The 19,592-nt window shown below is 54.1% G+C and overlaps 1 protein-coding gene and 1 pseudogene across 1 annotated transcript; one reads left to right on the forward strand and one right to left on the reverse strand.

The window, feature by feature from the left end:
* The first annotated feature begins 484 nt into the window (after positions 1-484).
* LOC118903076 (copine-5) lies at positions 485-14,145 on the forward strand. The gene is made up of 9 exons (XM_036867754.1): positions 485-517; positions 3,786-3,847; positions 7,326-7,372; positions 8,995-9,176; positions 10,086-10,213; positions 10,455-10,557; positions 11,313-11,370; positions 11,805-11,878; positions 13,097-14,145. The coding sequence occupies exons 1-9, from the start codon at positions 485-487 to the stop codon at positions 13,313-13,315; spliced, it is 906 nt and encodes a 301-aa protein (XP_036723649.1). The 3' UTR covers positions 13,316-14,145.
* A 2,526-nt stretch (positions 14,146-16,671) lies between these two features.
* On the reverse strand, positions 16,672-18,550 carry LOC118904234 (annotated as a pseudogene).
* Between the last annotated feature and the right edge of the window lie 1,042 nt (positions 18,551-19,592).

Consider the following 19,592-nt stretch of genomic DNA (forward strand, 5'->3'; position numbering starts at 1 on the left):
CCCCAGGAGTCCATGTTCATTCTCCTCCACTGGGAGGGCTACTTTGGAGTAAAAGTTTGAGGTCTGGTAAATTCTAAAAGTTCCACACCCTCATAGAACAGGTAGAGAAACTGAGACGCAGTATAGTCTTGGGGCTGGAGTGTGCCCTCATCTCAACGGGCTGCCTAGCAAGCTGTCGTCCCATGAATATGTCAGTGAGCACCACGTCATCTGGGTGACTTTCATGCCTGTGCTGGCTCCAAGGTTGTTCTGGGCTTCTCTCCCCAGGCTCTCAGTTTCCACCTGCACAGCCTGCTAGCCTCCCACCTGCACTTCCCACCTGTGCCCGAAATCCAGTTCTTTCTTCCTTCTGTGTCTACCTAGTCACCCATGACTCCTCCCTCTCTCCTGCCTTCAGGGCCACGCACAGCCCTGACTGCTTGGAAACGCTCCTTCTTACCTGGTAACCGGTTTTTTTCTGCAGGTGGTAAACCCGAAAAAGAAAATGAAGAAAAAGAAATATGTGAATTCTGGCACAGTGAGTAGCCACCCCCTTTCTGCCATGGGTGTAGACATCCTGAGCCCGAGCTAGGTCTGGTGGCAGGAGTCATGTGTGTCTGTGTGTGCTCCTGCGGGGTGTGGGAACCAGACCTGGAGGATTAGGGGTGGGGAGGGAGGGGCCGATGGAGGTAGACGTGTAGGAGACGCATCAGGCCCTGTGATACAGAATGAGAAATCCCAGAGAGAAACTACCATGGGGACTTCCTGTGGAAGGAAGAGGAAAAGGAGTCGCATTTATTGGGCCCTTACTCTGGGAAATTCCCCATTTGGGTGCTTTTCACAGGTTGTTTCCTTAAGAGGCAGACATTATCATCACCTCATCATGAAAGCGGAAACCAAGGCTGCAGGCAGGGAAGTGACTCAACCAAGGTCACAGAGCTAGAAGGTGGTAGACATGGCAGTGAGCACAACAATTAAATTCAGAGCTTGCAGCTGCTGTGGGCTGTACCCCTGGTTAACCATGACCATGCTGGGATTATACCGGCCCAGTGGCTTCTGGGGGCTGATCTTCAGGACATTCGTGCCTTTCTTCAACAAATATTTACTGTGTGCTACCATGTGCCAGGTGCCTTTCCAGGCACGAGGGATACAGCTGGGAACAAGACAGACCCAAATCCCTGCCCTCCTGGTGCTTATCGTCTAGTGGCGGGGGAGACAGAACACGAATATACACACAAATACCTGTGTGTGTCAGGTGGTTGTGATTGCTGTGGGAAGAAGTAGGGTGAGGTAAATGGATAGGGAATGCGAGAGATGAAACTAGTATTTTATTTATAGTAGTCAAGGAAAGCTTCTCTGAGAAGGTGACATTTGAGCAGAGATTTAAAGAAGGTGAAGGAGCAAGTATTGAGGATATTGAGGAAAAAGAATTCTAGCTGTAGGGATCAGCATGTGCAAAGGCCCTGAGGTGGAGCCCACCAGTGCATTTATAGAACAAACCAGTGTCTTTGCAGTGCAAATGTACCCAAGTCTGTACCCTTCGTGTCCCTCCCACTCTAGAGGGCCACAGCCCCATCACCGAATACAGCCAAATGTAGCCATTTGAGTCAGGCCAACTGCAACTCCAGACTAGAAGAGGTCACAGACAGGGAACTCCAGCGTTCCTCCAAGGAACCTTATTTTCTCCATCTGTAAAATGGGGCTAATACATCATCCCTCCCCTGCTTAATGCACAGGGTGGCTGTGGCAGACACATGGGAGATGCAGGACTGTAAACTGTAAAGTGCTCTGCTCATTCAGAGGGGGCTGACCACTGCTTCTCTGATTGTAATTGTTTCACACGCAGGCTTGGAGTAATAGTTCCTTTGTCTGAAGCTGCAGTGTTTCTCAGTGGGGATGCTATCGGTATTTGGGGAAGAATAATTCTTTGTCTCACAGGACTTCCCCATACATGGTGGGATGCTTAGCACCCCTGGCCTCAGCCCATAGCTAGCAATAGAGCCCCAGTCATCATGAGACCCCAAAGCTCTCCCTCACATTCCCAAATACCCCTAGGAGAGGCAACACGTTCCCCAGCTAAGAAATATTAGATGTACAGCTAAAAAAAAAGGTTGAAAACCACTGATCTCATCCAGCTTTCTTACTTTAGAAATAAAGAGACTGAGGCCTAGAGAGGAGGTGTGATTTGTCTCAGGTCACACAGTGAGTTAGGGACAGAGCAGGACTGGGCTGAGGTCTCCTGACTTTCCCTTGCTCCAGTATTTCCCAATCTTTACCATAAAAAAATCACTCAGGGTCCAGGATGCTTATTAAAATACAGATGCCCAGGCCAGTTTCCTGGGGTTCCATTTTAGGAAAGCCAGGCTGGAGCCCAGGAATCTGTATTTGGTGCTTCTCATACCTTACTTACTATGTGCAGAGTCTCTTGGGGATCTTGTTAAAATGCCAAGAATCTGCATTTCTACTCAGCATCAAGGTGATTCTGATGCTGCTGTTCGGGGACCATACTTTGAGTACCAAGTCCCTGGGTTAATCCATATGGCCAGGCAAGTTAGGCAATTACTTCATCCCAGGGCCTGGAGCAGGGTTCAACCCTGGCTGCAGGTTAGACTCATGTGAGGAGCTAAAAAAAAAAAAAATCCAGGGCCAGAGCCCTGTCCCAGAAACCCTCATATTATTGGTTTGGGGTCCTCACTCCAGCTGCAAGATGTTTTAAAAGCTTCCCAGGGAGTCTAATGACCACAGTCAGAGTAGAGGCCACTGTCATAGTCCATTCCTAGAGAAAGGAGACTTTGTCCATCCAGGTGCCTAACACTGTAACCACAGCGAGTGGGGGTCTCCCAGGCCCAGCTCAGTACTCACAGACCCTCCCATTATTCGGGCTAATGGCTCATCCCCTTTGTCAAGCAGAGGCACTACCTGGCCTCCCACTGAGTTGATAAAGATGACTGAATCTGTACCAGTAGGGGCCGCCCCAAATCCTAGAGTGGAGTTGTCTGACACAGGTAAAAGGTTCCCCGCCCCAATCTTCCCTCCTTTAATTGATATTAGCTGCCAACCTTTTCACTTGTCTCCACCATCCTAAATCATTTTCATAACGAGCTGCCAGGTAGCTACCTGTCTTTGGAAAGCTGATGCCAGAGAGCTGCCAGGGGCATAGATCAAGAGACCTCTGCTTGGGAGAGGGGGCTCCAGGTGCTCAGTTACCTCCAGGGAAAGGACAGGCTGCTTAGCAGGAGGGTCTTGTGTCTGAGAGGGTAGAGATCAAGATGCTAGAGGGATGAGGTGGGACAAGTAAGATTTAAAACCATTGCAGACCAAAGAGACACATTTCAGGATTAACAGTTAGCGGAACATGGAAGCATGGAGCTTGTCAGCACTGGCAGATCGTGGTCCTATGTCAGGAAGACCCCCCTCTCCCTCCACACTCCACACCCGTGTCCACTTAGGGGAAACTCGATTCCTTGGCTTGAGCCCCTGTACTCCAGTGACAGAGACAGGGCCCTTCTAAAGATGCAGTTTGGCATCAAGGTCAAGAGCACAGGGTCTGGTTCCAGACAGACCTGGGTTCCCATCTCAGTTGGCCATGTCCTGGTAGTGTCCTTGGACACACTGCATCACTTCTTTGAGCCTCAGTTTCCTTGGTTGTAGAATGGAGATAATAATAGTACCACATAGAGTTGTTGTGGGCACTGTTTGCGATGAAGTAGGCAAATGCTGGCACGTGCTGGGTGCTCCATAACTGTCAGCAATGCTCTCCCTCTGCCTAGTGCTCCCCGCTGACCAAGCTTCTTTTTGTTTTCAAGGTCACACTGCTTTCTTTTGCTGTGGAGTCAGAGTGCACATTTCTTGACTACATCAAAGGAGGGTGAGAAGAGATGCAGCCTCGTTTCTTCGGCCTCAGGGAGAGGGAAGGGGCCCCGCACATCGACATGAGCAGCTCTGGCCCCACCTGGCCTCTTCAAGGCCCTGGCCGAAGCCCGCGATCATGGGCTCTGAGCAGACCCTCAGACAACTCACCCAGAGCCCTGCATGCCCCTGATCCTGAGTGGCTGCAGAGGGCGCTACTGAGCCACGGAGGCCAGCCTGGGTCCTGTGAGGTCCCTGTGTGGAGATGGGACCTGCTGGTGGTAGGGACTCCATGACAAAGAGAAATGGGCTTAGGGAGGTGGAAAGAGCCCCAGTCTGGAAGGCAGGAGGCCCAGGCCCTAGGCCCCTCTTTGCCTTGAATTTGCTGGATTACTTTGGGCACGTCACTCTCCCTCCCTGGGCATCAGCCTCCTCTGCACAGAGAGTTGGAATTAAGTGAATTCTAAGGTTCCTTCCTGCTCTGAGCTTCTGATACCGACGGTCTCTCTGGTGGGGGGCGGGCAGTGATTAACCTTCCCAGTGTCATTAGAGACCTACAAAGGGCAGGAGGAACTGGGAAATGAGCCAGGGGATGGTCAAACACAAGTTTAAGGAGCAGAAAGAACCAGAAGGGTCGGCATCCAGGCAGGCAGAGAAGCCTGGTGGCTCCAGCCAACAGCTCATGGAAAGAGAGCCTGACTCCAAGGTGAGGTCCTACCCAGCACACTCCCTGCCAGGACAGGTGCCAGGGCCGGGTGTGGGTAGCCGAGCGCACAGGTGCAGGCAGGTGAGTGACTACACCTGTCTGGAAAGGAGACAGGCAGGGCGGTTGCCAAAGGCTCATCCCAGCCAAGCGGGCGCTTGGCCGCCTGGTTCTCCTGGGCAGAGGGAAAAGTCAGGCCCTGGGAAGCCACCCTTACTTTCTCATGACAAGGCTCCCTGCTGCCTTGAGCCTGCAGCGCCCAGGTTTCGAGCTCTGGTCCTACCCCCTGAGCACATGCCCTTCCTGCAGTCACCCACAGGCTTTCCTGCCCCTCCTCTGTGCCTTCTCCAGGCCCTGCCCTGGCTCCCTTCCCCCACCCAAACTGCTCTGCTCTCTATCCTATTAAGCAACCACCCCTTATATTCCATGGTAATTTTCAAACAATCCTCATCCTGTTTATCCTTCTTATTTGCATAGTGCCCCCAATTTACAGAACACAATGGGCTGGGTGAAGATGATTATCTCCATTTTACATAACGCGTCCAAGGCCCCAGCACTTAAGTCGGTGGCAGGGTTCTTTCCGTCACCACATGCTGCATTTCTTCCATAGTAATGAACCCACCTCACAGCTCCCAGGTGAGGTGTGATAGAGACGGATGAGTTGAAGGGCTGGGTGCTGTCTCATTGAGAAGGAGCTCACAGAGGCAAGCCCTGGCCCTCCTCCTCCGCTGTCTTCACACTCTGGAGAACCTGAGAGGCCGACGTGTGTGTCCAGGCAGGCAGCTGATGGAGACCTCTGTCTAGGGATTCTCTCCTCCCTGGCCTCCCTCCCCCAGCCCCCTGGACCAGGAGGAAGGCTATGGGCACCTCTGCCCCCACGTCAGAGTCCGAGATGGAGCTGGTTGCTGAGCAGCCTGTGTTTTGCCGTTAGGCAGGAGGGGCGAGCCTGCAGGGAGTAACTGTTCCACAAAAGTAGCTGCTTTCCAGTCCCTTCCTTCTCTGAGCTGTTTCAGAACCCAGAGCAGGGTTTTTACTTAAGGAGTAAAAAAAAAGCCTGGGGTTTCCCTGGTGGCGCAGTGGTTGAGAATCTGCCTGCTAATGCAGGGGACACGGGTTCGAGCCCTGGTCTGGGAAGATCCCACATGCCGCGGAGCAACTAGGCCCATGAGCCACAACTACTGAGCCTGCGCGTCTGGAGTCTGTGCTCCACAACAAGAGAGGCCGCGATAGTGAAGAGGCCCGTGCATCGTGATGAAGAGTGGCCCCCGCTTGCTGCAACTAGAGAAAGCCCTCGCACAGAAACGAAGACCCAACACAGCCAAAAATAAATAAATAAATAAAAGATTACTATTAAAAAAAAAAAAAAGCCTGACTCTCCCCTCACCCTTTATTTGGAAGAGCCAAGCCAACAATGTCCCTCAGCTGTAGTCCTGCAGGCCAGACCCACCTCTTGCCGCCTTGTGGCTCCTTCTCCCTCAGAGCTTGGAGTCTACTGAATGCTCTGCCCCTAGGCAGCAGACGAGGGGGAAAGAGTGTGGGGAGGACTGTCTCTGGCCAGCAGACCCTGGGTGGGGTCTCCTGCTAACCATGTCCTTCACCTTTCCTGGAGATTGAAGGGTCCCTGAACAGCAGCTCAGCTGTGATGAAGTGGAAAGAGGGCTGTGGTTTCTGATAGGGACCATCTGCTAAATGCAGGTGAGGTGAGCCCTGCCTCATCTTTTTTTTTTTAAAATACATTTATTTAGTTATTTTTGGCTGCATTGGATCTCCGTTGCTGTGCGCGGGCTTTCTCTAGTTGTGGTGAGCGGGGCTACTCTTTGTTGCAGTGCGCAGGCTTCTTATTGTGGTGGCTTCCCTTTGCTGCAGAGCACGGCTCTAGGCGCATGGGCTTCAGTAGTTGTGGCACGTGGGCTCAGTAGTTGTGGCTCATGGGCTCTAGAGCACAGGCTCAGTAGTTGTGGCACATGGGATTAGTTGCCACGGCAGTAAAAGCGCCCAGTCCTAATCACTGGACTGCCAGGGAATTCCTAATTATCTTTTCATCTAGTGATTCCCCCAAGCACATGAAGGATTTGCTAAAACAGATTCCTGCACCGCACCAAGGGATTCTGATTCAGTAGGTCCAGGGGGGGCCTGAGACTCCTCACAGATTCCCAGGTGATCCTGATCCTGCTGGTCCGTGGGTGCTCTTCCAGGAGTGCTCCTACAGAATTTCCCACAGACCCACAGACTGGCTTTTACTGGCTGCATCCCCCATGGTATCATTTAACATATTCCTCTATCCCCTGTGTTTCCTGTAAACAACTGGTAGATAGTTCCGGAAGCTCAGTTAGATTCCAGTTCAATTTTTTGGCAAGACGACTTCATTTGTTCTTCCCTCAGGAGATGCACAATGCCTGTTTGTCTTTCTTTTTTGCCAAATAAGTTTTAACCCTGAATCTGACTCCAAATTTGCGCCAGGAACACAGGGAAACCCTACTTCACTGGCCTCAGGTGGACCCAGGGGCAGGGTTTGGAGAGGAAATAAGAAATCGCAGCCACGTGCCCAGCAGAACATAATCATCTTCAGAGAGCTGTCACACTGCCTAACTCTTTTGATGCTCACAACAGTCCTTTGGGGGAGGGTGTAGCTGATGATACTATCCCGGTTTTCCAGAACTGGAGACGAGTGACTTCACCAAGGCTACATACCTGACAAGCAGTGGGGCTGGGGTGGAAGCCAGGTTTCTCACTCCCTGTCCAGTACAGGCCTGCCTTTGTCCAGGTTACTCCCCTGCTGTTCTTCCTTTTCTAGGACCCAGATCAACTTCACGGTGGCCATCGATTTCACAGCCTCCAATGGTGAGTGGGGGCGTGGGCAGAGGAGCTGGAGGGGGGCTGGGGGCCTGGAAAGGGGAGGGCTTTTCAGGGCTGTGGTAGTTGGCCCTAGCTGGGAGCAGATCTCCCATACTCTGTGGCCTCATCCTCACGAAGAGGAGGAACTTAGGCCTAGAGAGCCAAAGATGCAACCAAGGTGGCGAAGGTACCCCCAGATTGGATCATGGTCACTAACAAATCCGGCCTCTGGGCCTACATACCCTGAGCCACAGCCTTGCCCTTGAGGATACCCACTCTCCCTAGGGGAATAGGACAGCTTCTCTGGGCCCATGGAGAGCCCTGGAGCAGAGGTATTTCCTCACAGGATCAGATTGCACAGCCCCTGTGCAGTCCACCCCACAAGCTGGAGGGGAGAGCCAGAGGCAAGACTGAGCCTTGTGGTCCTCAAGGAGGCAGGAACGCCCAGGAGCTCTGGTCCTCACCCTTGCTCGGGCTTCCTTCCTCCTCTGACCTTCTCCAGTGTCAGGCTGTGACCAAGTGGCCGGGAGCAATCAATGCCAAACTTTACACTGTTAGAAACATCACAACCTTCCTTGGATTCTGGACCCCCATTAGCAGTGCTCAATGCTCATTTTTGTGCCAGTCAGAAGATGCCCAGGTCTCGTACTCCACAGGTGTGTCAGAAACCCCCCTCATGGCTGAGGGCCCTCCCATCACAGAGTGGTGGGATGTCAGAGCTGGGAGGGGCCTTAGTATTCATAACAGTGAGGAGAGTTATAATAACGTCTGTTTAATCCTCACAACAGTTCTGTGAGGTGTGGACTGTTAGTACCCCCATTCTACAGATGAGGAGACTGAGGCTGAGTGGTTAAGAAACTTATGCAGGATCACACAGCTAGTAGGAAGTAGAACGGATTAATACTTGGCAGTTTGTGCTGTACTGCCTCTTATTAATAAACGAGTAACTAAAATATGGACAATATTAGTGGTGACAAGGGCTGTGGAGAAAAACAAGTCAGGAAGAGGGATAAGGAATATGGAGGAGGCTGTAACTTTCAATAGGCTGCTCGGGGAAGACCACAGCAGACCTCAAGAGGTGAAGGAGCAAGCCATGTGCACATCTGTGGAAAAGCATCCCAGAGCAGAGGGAACAGCCTTTGCCGAGGCCCTGAGGTGGGAATGGTGAGAGGCCAGAGCTGAGTGAGTGACAGGATGGTAGGAGATGAGGAGAGAGGTAACCTCAGGCCAGATCAAGTGGGGTTTTGTGGGCCCTTGTAAGGACTTCAGATTTAATTCCTGGTGAAATGGGAGCACTGGGGCATTTTGAGCAGAGAAGAGGTATGATTAGCTGGCTGAGTTTTGACGTAGGCTCGCTCTGGCTGGTGTGCTGAGTATGGACACAAGGGTGGAAAGACGGAGATTGGGCTGCTGCAGTCCTATGAGCAAGAGGATGGTATCACGGAGGAGGGGAGAAGTAGGTGGGATTCTGGATGTATTCTGAGGGTTTAGCAGCCATGATTTGCTAAAGGATTGAATGTGCGGTAAGAGAGAAAGAAAGGGGTTCCCTTGGACACCCCCTTCTGCATTCTGAGCCTGGTGGCTTGGAGTGTCCGGGCCGGCAAATGTCCCCATGCCCTGTCTTGCAGGGAACCCCTCGCAGTCCACGTCCCTGCACTACATGAGCCCCTACCAGCTGAACGCCTACGCGCTCGCACTGACCGCCGTTGGGGAGATCATCCAGCACTACGACAGCGACAAGATGTTCCCCGCCCTTGGCTTTGGGGCCAAACTACCCCCTGACGGCAGGGTATCCCATGAGTTCCCGCTGGTAGGAGGTCCTGGGAGAAAGGGCTGAGGGCTGACCAGACTGGGGGTGTGGTGACAGGCCTGGGGTGGGGGGCATTCCCATCCTGCCCGCCTAGGGACTTGAGGTGCAGTCTTTGCAGAGGTAGGCTGCCTGCTGGATGTAGGGGAGCTTGTATCAGAGCTTCCAGAAACCCACTCCGCACCTCAGTCACGAGCACCTCCCCTCCATGTCTGAAGCCGTCCACAGTGGGCTCTGCCCTCCTTTTCCTAACAAGACCCAGGTGGAGGTGGAGTGGGGATGTGGCTGAACTATTCCCCAAGGCCCCAGAAATGAGGCTAAAAGGGTGTGGGTTGGGTATGGACAACTGCGGGTAGTTCCAGGAGTTCCCTGGGTTAGTCTGAAATGGGGGCCCTGTGGAGATGGCTCCTCAGGCCACCTCCTTTCCCTCCCTCCCATGAGCTGGGGACACTCAGTTGGTTGCTGGATCACTCACAGCAAATGTCCCTCCCATGCCCGTAGAGTGCCAGGCACTGTGCTGGGCACAGGACACAGGAGGATGGAGCAGCCGCTGGCCCTTCCAGAGCAGCTCAGACTCTGCAGTCATTTTAGGGGGTGGTGGGTTTGCCCGAGGTTCCCTAAGCAGCCAGGGCTCTGGGGGTCGGGGGGATGCTGTCTGAGCAGGTACAGGGAGTAGGGCAAGGAGCAGGTCTGGACCCTGCTCACCTGGAGCATGTGCTGCCCTTCACGGTGGGCCCCAAGGGCTCCCTCCCCTGCCCCGAACCCCCGAAGCCCCACCAGAGAAGAGTCTAGGAGAGCCCAGGCCTGTCGGCCTCCCCAACCCTGGCTCTGCCGCCACAGACCACCCAGCTGCCCTCCTTCCCATCCCTCCTTCCTTCCTGGGCTCAGCCTCCTCGCCCTCTGTGCCCTCAGAATGGCAACCAGGAGAACCCCTCGTGCTGTGGCATCGATGGCATCCTGGAAGCCTACCACCACAGCCTGCGCACGGTGCAGCTCTACGGCCCCACCAACTTCGCCCCCGTGGTCACCCATGTGGCCAGGTGAGTGTGGCGGTCACTGGACCATCCCCACAGCTCGCAAGCTGCTTCCTTCTACCACTGTCCTCCCAGGAAGGTGGGAGGGAGTGTCCCTTCCCACTGGTTTGCTTTTCAGGGAGGCCTGACCCTAAAGAGACCCCCTCCCACCGAAGAGCTGTCCCCACCAGTGTTAAGGGTCCTTGTGTTGGGGGGACGACATGCCCAGAGTCCCACCAGACAAACCTCTGCCCCCACCCTGCCCCAGGAATGCGGCCGAGGTGCAGGACGGCTCCCAGTACTCGGTGCTGCTCATCATCACGGATGGGGTCATTTCAGACATGGCACAGACCAAGGAGGCTATCGTCAATGTGAGCAGGGATGGGGATGGAGCATGGGGAAACCTGGGGGTGCACCTCCCCCCCTCCTTTAGGGAAACCCTTGGGGCATGGCTCCTCCTCTCCCTGCCCTCTTTGGGACCACTCCTGGCTTCTTGCTGTAGAGCCTAGAGGGCCAGCAGTAGGGTTTGGGGGATGGAGGGGATTCCGGCTGATGAAGGATCTGGCTGGCAAGCTCTCTACCTACCTCTTCATCACACTGGATGGTCCACTCCCTCCAGACTCCTATGGTGCCCTCATTAACCCATCTCTAGGGCTGCTGCCCCAAACCCCAGCCTGGCTTGGCCAGGTAGAAGAGGAGGGAGGTCCAAAGAGGGGGAGGCCCAGGAATATGGCTCCCTATATAGGGGCCCCAGCCACAGCTGGCCCTCCCTCTGGGCCCACGTAAAAGCTGTCCCACATGACGGAGGTCCAGAGGCAGAAGAGGGGACAGAAGAGGGTGTCTTGCAGAAGCAAACCTATGACCCATTTCCCCCTCTGCCTCCTGCCCTCTCCACCCCCTCTTCCTCTCTGGTGTCCCTGTATCCTTGGCTATCCTCTCTCCCTCCTCCTCCCCCTTTTCTGTGTTTCTCTGTGTGTCTCCATCCTTCTCTCCTCCATTTCCTCCCTGTCCTCCTGCCTTTCTTCTTTTGACCCACCCCTTCCTGTCCTTACCTGTGATCTCCCATTTCTTTTAACTGGCCCCTCGGCTGGGTACCACCCCGCCCACCTCCCATGTTGTCTCCCAGGCTGCCAAACTCCCCATGTCCATCATCATCATCGGCGTGGGCCAGGCAGAGTTCGATGGTGAGTCCCCACCCACCTAGATGTTCCCCCAGAGGCTTCAGGCCCTTGGGAATGTCCCCTCCCAAAAGAGTGAGAGCTCACACCAGGGTGTGTGCAACTATCTGGATGAGCAGGCAGGGTGTGAGTGTGCGTTTGTTTGCACAGGGAGGGGTGTGTCAAGGTGTGTACCGCACACCCACACACCAAGGCTGTGGGGAGGAGGCCCCAAGTCACTCCTCCCTCCTCCACCCTGGGAGCCTGTGGAGGGTGGGGGAGTGGCACCATGGGCTGGAAGTCAGAGACTCACGTGGTTGGGCTCCTCCTGTCTCCTGGCCTCAGTTTTCTCATCTCTAACGTGGGGGTCTGGGCTGGCGGTCTCTGTCCTGCCAGGCCCAGGTGCCCACCAATTAGTCCCCCCACCCCATGCCTTTGCCCCTCCCCCCCCCCCCCCACAGCCATGGTGGAGCTGGATGGTGATGACGTGCGGATCTCCTCCCGGGGAAAGCTGGCCGAGCGGGACATTGTCCAGGTGAAGCCCAGACCCTGCCCGCCCCACGGAAAATGCAAGAGCCCCTCTAGGCAGGCTGACCTAACTCCCCCTTCTAGGGGCTTCTCTGGAAAGGGGCCCTGGAAGGAGGCACTGGGAGCCCTAGAATGGCTTGGCCTCACAGAAGGAAACAGGAGTCAGTCTTAGGGCTGGACCCACCTCTACCATGGCTGAGACTCACCCCTAACATTGTGTTGCCCTGACTGGAATGCTCTGCCATGCCCTCCCTAAGCCCCAGGCCTCCAGGGTCTCCTGTAGAACACAGAGGCCTAATTACTTGCACCTTCTGTTATTTTCTTCTGGGCTGCCTTCCTAAGTGAGATGGCAAACCCCATGAAGGGTGGGGGAGGTGTCTTTAGTGTTGCTGAAGCCCTTTCCAAGAATGAGTGTTGCTTGGTTGATTGAATCAATATCAACGTCTCCATGTAGGATGGCAAATGTAACGAGCAGACAGGTCTTTGTCCTCAGGGAATCCCTGTCCAGTCAAGCCTCAGAATGCACCTCAGTAAGCACATCCCTCTGTGAATCTCTTGCACACTGAGTCCCTAGTGCTTAGGAGATTCAGAATAAAAAAACTGACATTCTCCATACCACCCCCTCCCCCATTAAAAAAATTTAGGGGGGAGGGGTCATTCCAGGTGTAGAGACGAAAGACAGGGAGCTAGAAACTGGAGCAAGGGCAGTCTGGGAGGTGGGACCTGTGTATGCAAAGGCCTGGAGGCAGGAGTGAGGCTGAGGCACTGGGAAGGGGGCCAGACATCTCCTGGGATGAAGCCAGAGGGGCCTGACTGTAGGTGTTGGCCCAGAAAGGGGAGAGCAGAAGCAGAGACAGAGAGTGCCCTGCAGGAGAGGTGGGAGGAGACCCGCAGGGCCCATTTTCCAGAAGCCAGGGGATTCCTTCAACATTTCCTGAGTGCCTGCTAAATGCCTGTGCTTGGTGCCAGGACTTCAGAGATGAAGGGATCTTGTTCAGCGGTGTATTGTATCCTGGCATGAATAAGTGTGCAGTAAGTTATTTGTTGAGTGAATGACAGAACAGGGACTCTGATACAGTCCCTCAGAGAATTCACCATGACGGGGAGGGCTTGAGTGAAGTGGGCAGAGGCTGGGGAGGAGTGGGACAGGATCCCAGACCTGGAGATTTGGGGGACTGGTGTCCAGAGGGAGACCTCGCCTGACCCTGCCTCCCGCACTGGACAGTTTGTGCCCTTCAGGGACTATGTGGACCGCACGGGCAACCACGTGCTCAGCATGGCGCGCCTGGCCCGCGATGTGCTGGCTGAGATTCCCGACCAGCTGGTGTCCTACATGAAGGCGCAGGGCATCCGCCCTCGCTCCCCGCCCGCGGCCCCAGCGTGCTCGCCTCCGCAGTCCCCCGCCCGCACGCCCCCTGCTTCCCCCCTGCACACGCACATCTGAGCCTGGTCTGCTCAGATGGCTGGGGCTTAGGCCAGTAGAAAGGGACGCAGGGTACCCAGACCCAGCTACAGACCATCCTGCCCAGCCTTTGGAACACGTGTGCCTGGGAGGCCCACAGCGGGTAGGGCTTCTGGAGACTCCTTCCCATACTTCCCAAGCCCCTAGAGTTTGGGGGTACAGGTGGTGGAGGTGGGGATCTGCGCCCCTGCTCTTCTCTCCTTTCATTGACACCTGGTTCTGGACCAGCCAGGAAGATGTTAATCAGGACGACTGGGGTCCCGCTCAGCCCACCTGAGCTATTACCTGGGTAATCCCATCTGCTCCTATATCACCCTGAAGCCTGGGCTAAGCCTCCCACCTCTAGGCCCCCTTCTCCCTCCCCTCCTCCTGTGGTGTCTACTCCTATACCTGGCCCCTGACCCCCACCTGGTATCTATCCTGTCCCATTTCCAGTGAACCCTGTGAGGCTGCTGGGTTTGCAGGAGTGCCTGAACATGTGACCCCTCCCTGGGACCCTTGCATGCAGTGGGAGTCCTACAGACCCATGAAGGGGATGCTGTGATAGTGGATGGAGGCCACATGGTGGACAAGGAATGGAGGCTTTTCAGGCACAGAGTTGCTTCTGGTGCCTCTCAAGCCCAGTATGACGCTGGTTCTAGACACACAGATGCACAGGCCTCTCCCTGGTCTGGGCCCGTAGGTACCTCCGCAGTTGGCTCCTAGCTCCAGGAATCCCCTTTTCTCCCCAGAGACTGCCCAGTGTCCTTGGGGCACCATCCTCTGCTGCCCACCTGGAGGCCTGGGCAAGAAGCAGCCCAGCTCCAGCACTCCCACACTGCCCTTCTATCCTATGGGGATAGGGGATGGGAGTCCTGGGTTCAAGTCCTGCCTCCAGCCCTTGCTGGCTGTGGGAACCTGAGCAAGGCCTTTCTACCTTCTGGGTCTTAGTTTCCTCATCTGTAAGGCAAGAGGGTTGACCAGATGGCCCTGGGTTTACCTTCAGCTCTGATACCCTGAGAGTCCACATTCATCCCACACCCAGCTTCCCCCATCCCACTCCTCACCAGTGCAACCCCTTAAGACCGTCTTGGCTTTTAGGGTCACCCTGTTCCATCCCATCACCCCAAATCCACCCTAGTCCTTCAGCCTTGGGCTCTGGCATCTGAGCCTGAGCCCTTGCCCCTGCTGTGGGAAAGGTGAGAAAGATGATCTCACCCCTGGGCCCACCCAGCTGCCCAGCCTTTACCCACATGGTCTTGCATGCCAGTCCCTCCTGCCGCATGGGGCTCCTCAGCCCACTGAACCTCCCGTTCCTGGGTAGAGACCAGGCCCCACCCCGTCTGTTGCCAGACACTGCTTCCCTTCCTGTCATGCATGATGGTGGTGTTTCTATGCTGTCTGGTCCTGTGCCTGTCTCTAAGACAGTCTCTGTGTGGAATTTGCCTTAAACTGAAGTAAATTTGGTTCTTTTACTAAAATTCCTTGTTTTCCTTTCTCCTGTGAAAAATAGCACAGATGTTGCTGTGTGACAGAGTCCAGGTTCTCCTCTCTCTTTCTTCCATTCTTTTGTTCAAAAAAATGTACTGAGCAACTACTACGTGCCAGGGTCTATGCTAGGCGCTGAGGATGCAGCAATGAACAAAACATAGGCCCTGTCTCCACATGGAACTTACAACAGACACACAAATAGGACAGGGGAAACACAGTAAGCACATAATAGGTAAATAATATAATTTCTGGTGGTGATAAGAGTCACAAAGACAAATAAGAGAATAAGAGGACAGAGAATGACAGGGTGATATTTTAAATGAGGTGGTCAGGGAAGGAGGGCCTTTCTGAGGAGATGACAGTTAGATGAGCCCTGAGGCAAAGAGAGGGAGGCATGCTGATATCTGAGGCAAGAGGGCTCCAAGGAGACGGAGCAGCAAGTGCAAAGGCCCTGAGGTGTGTTTGAAGAACATTAAGGAGGCCAGTGTGGTTGAAGCTGCATTAAGGAGGGGAGAATGCAGGAGATGGGGTTGAGGGTAAAGAATCTGGAATGTTCAGGGCCTTGTAGGCCACAGTAAGGCCTTCAGCATTACTCTGAGTGAATCAGGGAGCCACTGAGGAGGTGAGAGAGGTGAGTAACATGATCAGATTATTCCGTGGGTGACTTTACTGCATTTGATCACTCATCTCTCAACAAGTATTTAGTGAGCATTAGTGCCAGGCCCTGGAGACACTGCCTGACACACAGTTGCACCCTCATGGGCCTAACCCCTGCTCTGGAGCAATAAGCAAGGAAATCCTACCACCCTGGGATATCGATGCCAAACCAATGAATGGGACCAGGATCTGTGGCCACCAAAGCGGGGCTCTTGGGGCAGCCTAAATGCCTCACAGGTCATGTACCCAGGATGACTTACTGCTCCTCTGTGTGATGGGACTGTCACTCCTCCCTTGCAGGATTGTTGTGTGGTCAGAGTGACGTGTAGATGTGCACGCATGAAGCGTGTGACATTCACAGGGCCTGCTGCCCTAGGTGCACAGTAAACACCACTTTCCTCCTTGTCCCTCTTCACATGTAAGTCCCTGTGGCTGTGAGGGACCAGGATCACAGGGAAAGGGGATTTCTCCCTCCTCTGGGTGAGTTTGCTCTCAGATTAGCCCTCCAGGCAGCCATTCCCAACCAGCACATCACAAGAAATTGGTACTAATTATACCAAAGTTTGGGACTTGCTTGCTTCTTAGACGATTTTATGGTAAATTAGAGCTGATTCACTGCGGTCCTTATAATTAGATGCCCCTCTGACTTGCGTTCCGATCCACTTTGAGTGGGTACCGGCTGGAGTCACAGCTCGAGAAGAAGAAAGTTCCCATAACCAGCGGCCCGTTTTTCCCTCACCTTGGGATCCCGTGGGAAAGCATCGGGAGGAGAAGGCCGCCTGGCAGGGCAGTCGAGCCTCAGAGCCGCTGCCACTGGTGCACCGAGAGTGTCTTTACTGTGCTCAACACGGTAGCTGTGTTCTTTCCCAAGGTGTGTTCCAAGGAACACTGGTTCCCTGGCATGGGTTTTGGGAAACTGCCCACTCCGAGCCCCTCTCAGAGAGTCCCCATGGCCTTCAGGGTATTCGAGGCTTTGATTAGTCCTGTGGCAAAGAGACTATTTTGACTTGGTTCATCCCAATGTTTTCTAAGCTTTTTGACCATGGGGTCGGGGTGTGTGTGTGTGTGTGTGTGTGTGTGTGTGTGTGTGTTTAGCTGTAACACTATCACCAAGCACAACATGTTGTCTTGGGAATTTCAGTAGAGACAATCTCCCTGGTTCCCAGGCCAACACAAAAGCCTGAGGCTTTTTCCCAGGAGGCCACAGGAGGTCATGGAGTTGGGGAACTTCTCAGAGGGGATGGGGTAGGAGAGGTGAAGACCTCCAGTTGGCTCTGGAGAGAAGGAAGGGGCCTCAAAAGGGGCCCCTGCCCCTGCCACATCAGGAAGAGAAACCACAGAGAAGAAAGGAGGGCGTTCAGAAATTCACAGGCCCAGACTCATGGCTCCATTTTGACTTTACTTCATGATATTCCTTTATCGGGCTGAGAGGTGTGTGTGTGACAGAGCTGGGGGAGGACAGGCAGAGAAGAGAGAGGCAACTGAAGGGTCCGCCTGGGCTATGAGCCCCTACCCAGGCAGCCCATTCAATCCCCAGGCCTTACCCCAGGATTGAGGACCCCAGGAATGATCAGCCCCCAGATCATTCCCCTACCCACTTCTCTGCCTTTAGAAGTCCCTTTACCACTCTCACGTCAAATGCCCCTGAATTAATAAAAATAAGATTATAATAATAATAGTAATGACCAACACTCATATGTACTTACTAAGTGCCAAGCATTCTTCTAAGCCCTTTATATGTGTTAAGAAAGTTTATCTTCATAACAACACCATCAAGAAGGTACTATCATGATCCTATTTTCCAGATGAGAAAACTGAGGCATAGAGAGGTTAAGGGACTTGTTCAAGTCATACTACTAGAAAGTAATGGAGCCTATAGTTATCCATCTGAGCCCCAAGGTGGAATGGGAGCAGCGACCTAGTTGCCATTTAATTGCTGTGTCACCTTTGCTGGGCTACCTGCCCTCTCTGGATCTTAGTCTCCCAACTGGTAAAATGGAGGGGATGGGATCTAATGTCATAGGGGTCTTCCCATCTCTCTTGAATCTCAGCTCTCCCATCAGCCTAACCTCTCAGACCCCCGCCAGACCCCATAGGCTTCCTGGGGCCCTGTCATGTCCAGGCTGGATGCTCTCTATCGCCACACCAGCCCCTCCCACATCCCTGGGATGCCTGGCTGCCATTGGCCTGCAGAAGAGGTCCCTGAGCCTTGCCGGGAAGGGGCGAGAGAGGTAGAAGCAGAGGATGGGACTGACAGCACAGTTGGAGTAGGCCAGGATGGTGCAGAAGCTGGATGCCACAAAAGCCACCGGCATGGCAGGCAGGTCACCCACAGCTGCCGCATAGCCTAGCACAGAGCAGGGCCCCCACATCAGCATGAAGACCACCAGCACTACAAGGATGAGCCCTGTGTTCTCCCAGTGCTCCCAGATGTTCTACCCCCTGGGGCTACGGGTATGTCTCCACAGGAGCCAGCCCAGGTGGCTGAAAGAGCAGCCCAGCCTCATCATGCAAGGCAGGAAGGCCAGGACTCCCAGCAGGGTGAAGTAGCAGGAGGTCTGAGCAGGGTTCAGGAGCAAGAGGCAGGCCTGGGCCTCCTCCTCCACGACCACTCGCTGGAACAGCCAGTTGGGTAGCGATGCAGTGAGGCCCAGGACCCACAGAGCAGCAGGCGGGCACCCAGGCCAGACGGGAGGGCCACGTCAGGCCAGGCCACTGCCACGTGGCACAGAAGAGCCATGGCCACCATGCCATAGAAGGTGCAGAACATGGTGGCGTTGTTGGCAGCCTGGCTGATGGTGCAGATGGTGGGGCCCAGCCACCAGTCCTGCCGCAGGAAGCTCAGAAGGACCACGGGCACCACCCAGGCCAGGAAGAGCAGGTCAGACAGCGTGATGCTCGCCATGAGGCTGTTGGTCAAGGTGAGGAGTGGTGGGGGGCGCCCGGACCCCAGCCCACCACCAGCAGCATCGGCCCATTGGCCAGAAGCCCCACCAGCAGGACGAGGCCACAGACCCCGGCAAAGACGAGTCGGAGCCGTCGCTCAGGTGTAGCTGTGAGCCCGGTGGTGGATGTGGCGTTGGCCTCCATTCTCCTGCTCTGGACACACAAGGACAGTATAGAAACCTGCCCAAGGGCTGCCTCCCTCTTTCCCTGTTGAGCCCCCTCCTTTCACAGACCCCTGCACACAGTGGGTGCCCTTGGCGTGCACCAGCCCCTTTAGACCTCACAACAACCTGATGGGATGGGCTCCATCAATTCCCTGGGTTCAAATCCTGACTCTGCTCCTTGGGAGCTCCATGATCTCGGGAAAGTTACCTCACGTTTCTCTACCTCAGTTTCCTCAACTGTAAGGAAACGAGGAAATAAAGGAAATAAAACAGGTGTCAACAGTAACTGTCACTAAAGGATGAGATTCAGGTAATTTTCATTTTCTTCTTTTTAATTTCTGTATTTCTCAAATTTCTGCAGGGAGTACAAATTGAATCTGATAAACATTATTTATATATTTAGCATATATATTTATTATAGTATATATATTTAGTATATATATTTATTTATTGTGTATATATATATATATTTTTTAACAAAACCTTGCCCTGCCTGTGAAATGAGCAAGTTTTTTTTTATATCTTTATTGAAGTATAATTGCTTTACAAAAATGAGCAAGTTTTAATTTGAAGTTCAAGTGGGAAAATGAATGTGCAAGTGCTTTGAGAAGGTATAAAGCCCCAACCAGTGGTTCCCAAGCATGTCTATACATTGGGATCAGTTGAGGAGTTTCAAAAATAGTAATACATGGGTCACACCCCCAAAGACCGGATTTGATTGGTTTGGGCTTTGGCAGTTTTGAAAGACCAGCCTGGGAACCACTGCCCTCTGTGGTCATGCTATGCGGGTTACCTGGCGGTGGGGGGGGGGGGGATGTGCTGCACCCCAGCTGTCAGATCTTCCTCCTCACCCCCACTCCATCCGACACGTTGAGGACATGGGGAGCCCCCAAATGAGAGAACTCAGGCTGGGAGATGGGGTCAAGGCATCCCAGAGTTGGCTCAGGGGCTGATGTCGCCATCCCCTTTTCTCCTACACCAGGGGGTGGAGGCTGGAAAGCCCCTCTGGTAGTTGGCTCAGA

This window comes from Balaenoptera musculus, chromosome 11 (genome assembly GCF_009873245.2).
Source record: "Balaenoptera musculus isolate JJ_BM4_2016_0621 chromosome 11, mBalMus1.pri.v3, whole genome shotgun sequence".
NCBI lineage: Eukaryota > Metazoa > Chordata > Mammalia > Artiodactyla > Balaenopteridae > Balaenoptera > Balaenoptera musculus.

Bases quoted from the DNA above. Each gene is read 5' to 3' on its own strand.
- LOC118903076 (XM_036867754.1), top strand. From the start codon at position 485: ATGAAGAAAAAGAAATATGTGAATTCTGGCACA. The intron at 7,373-8,994 runs GTGAGTGGGGGC...CCTGTCTTGCAG, and splicing joins CGATTTCACAGCCTCCAATG to GGAACCCCTCGCAGTCCACG. The intron at 9,177-10,085 runs GTAGGAGGTCCT...CTGTGCCCTCAG, and splicing joins TATCCCATGAGTTCCCGCTG to AATGGCAACCAGGAGAACCC.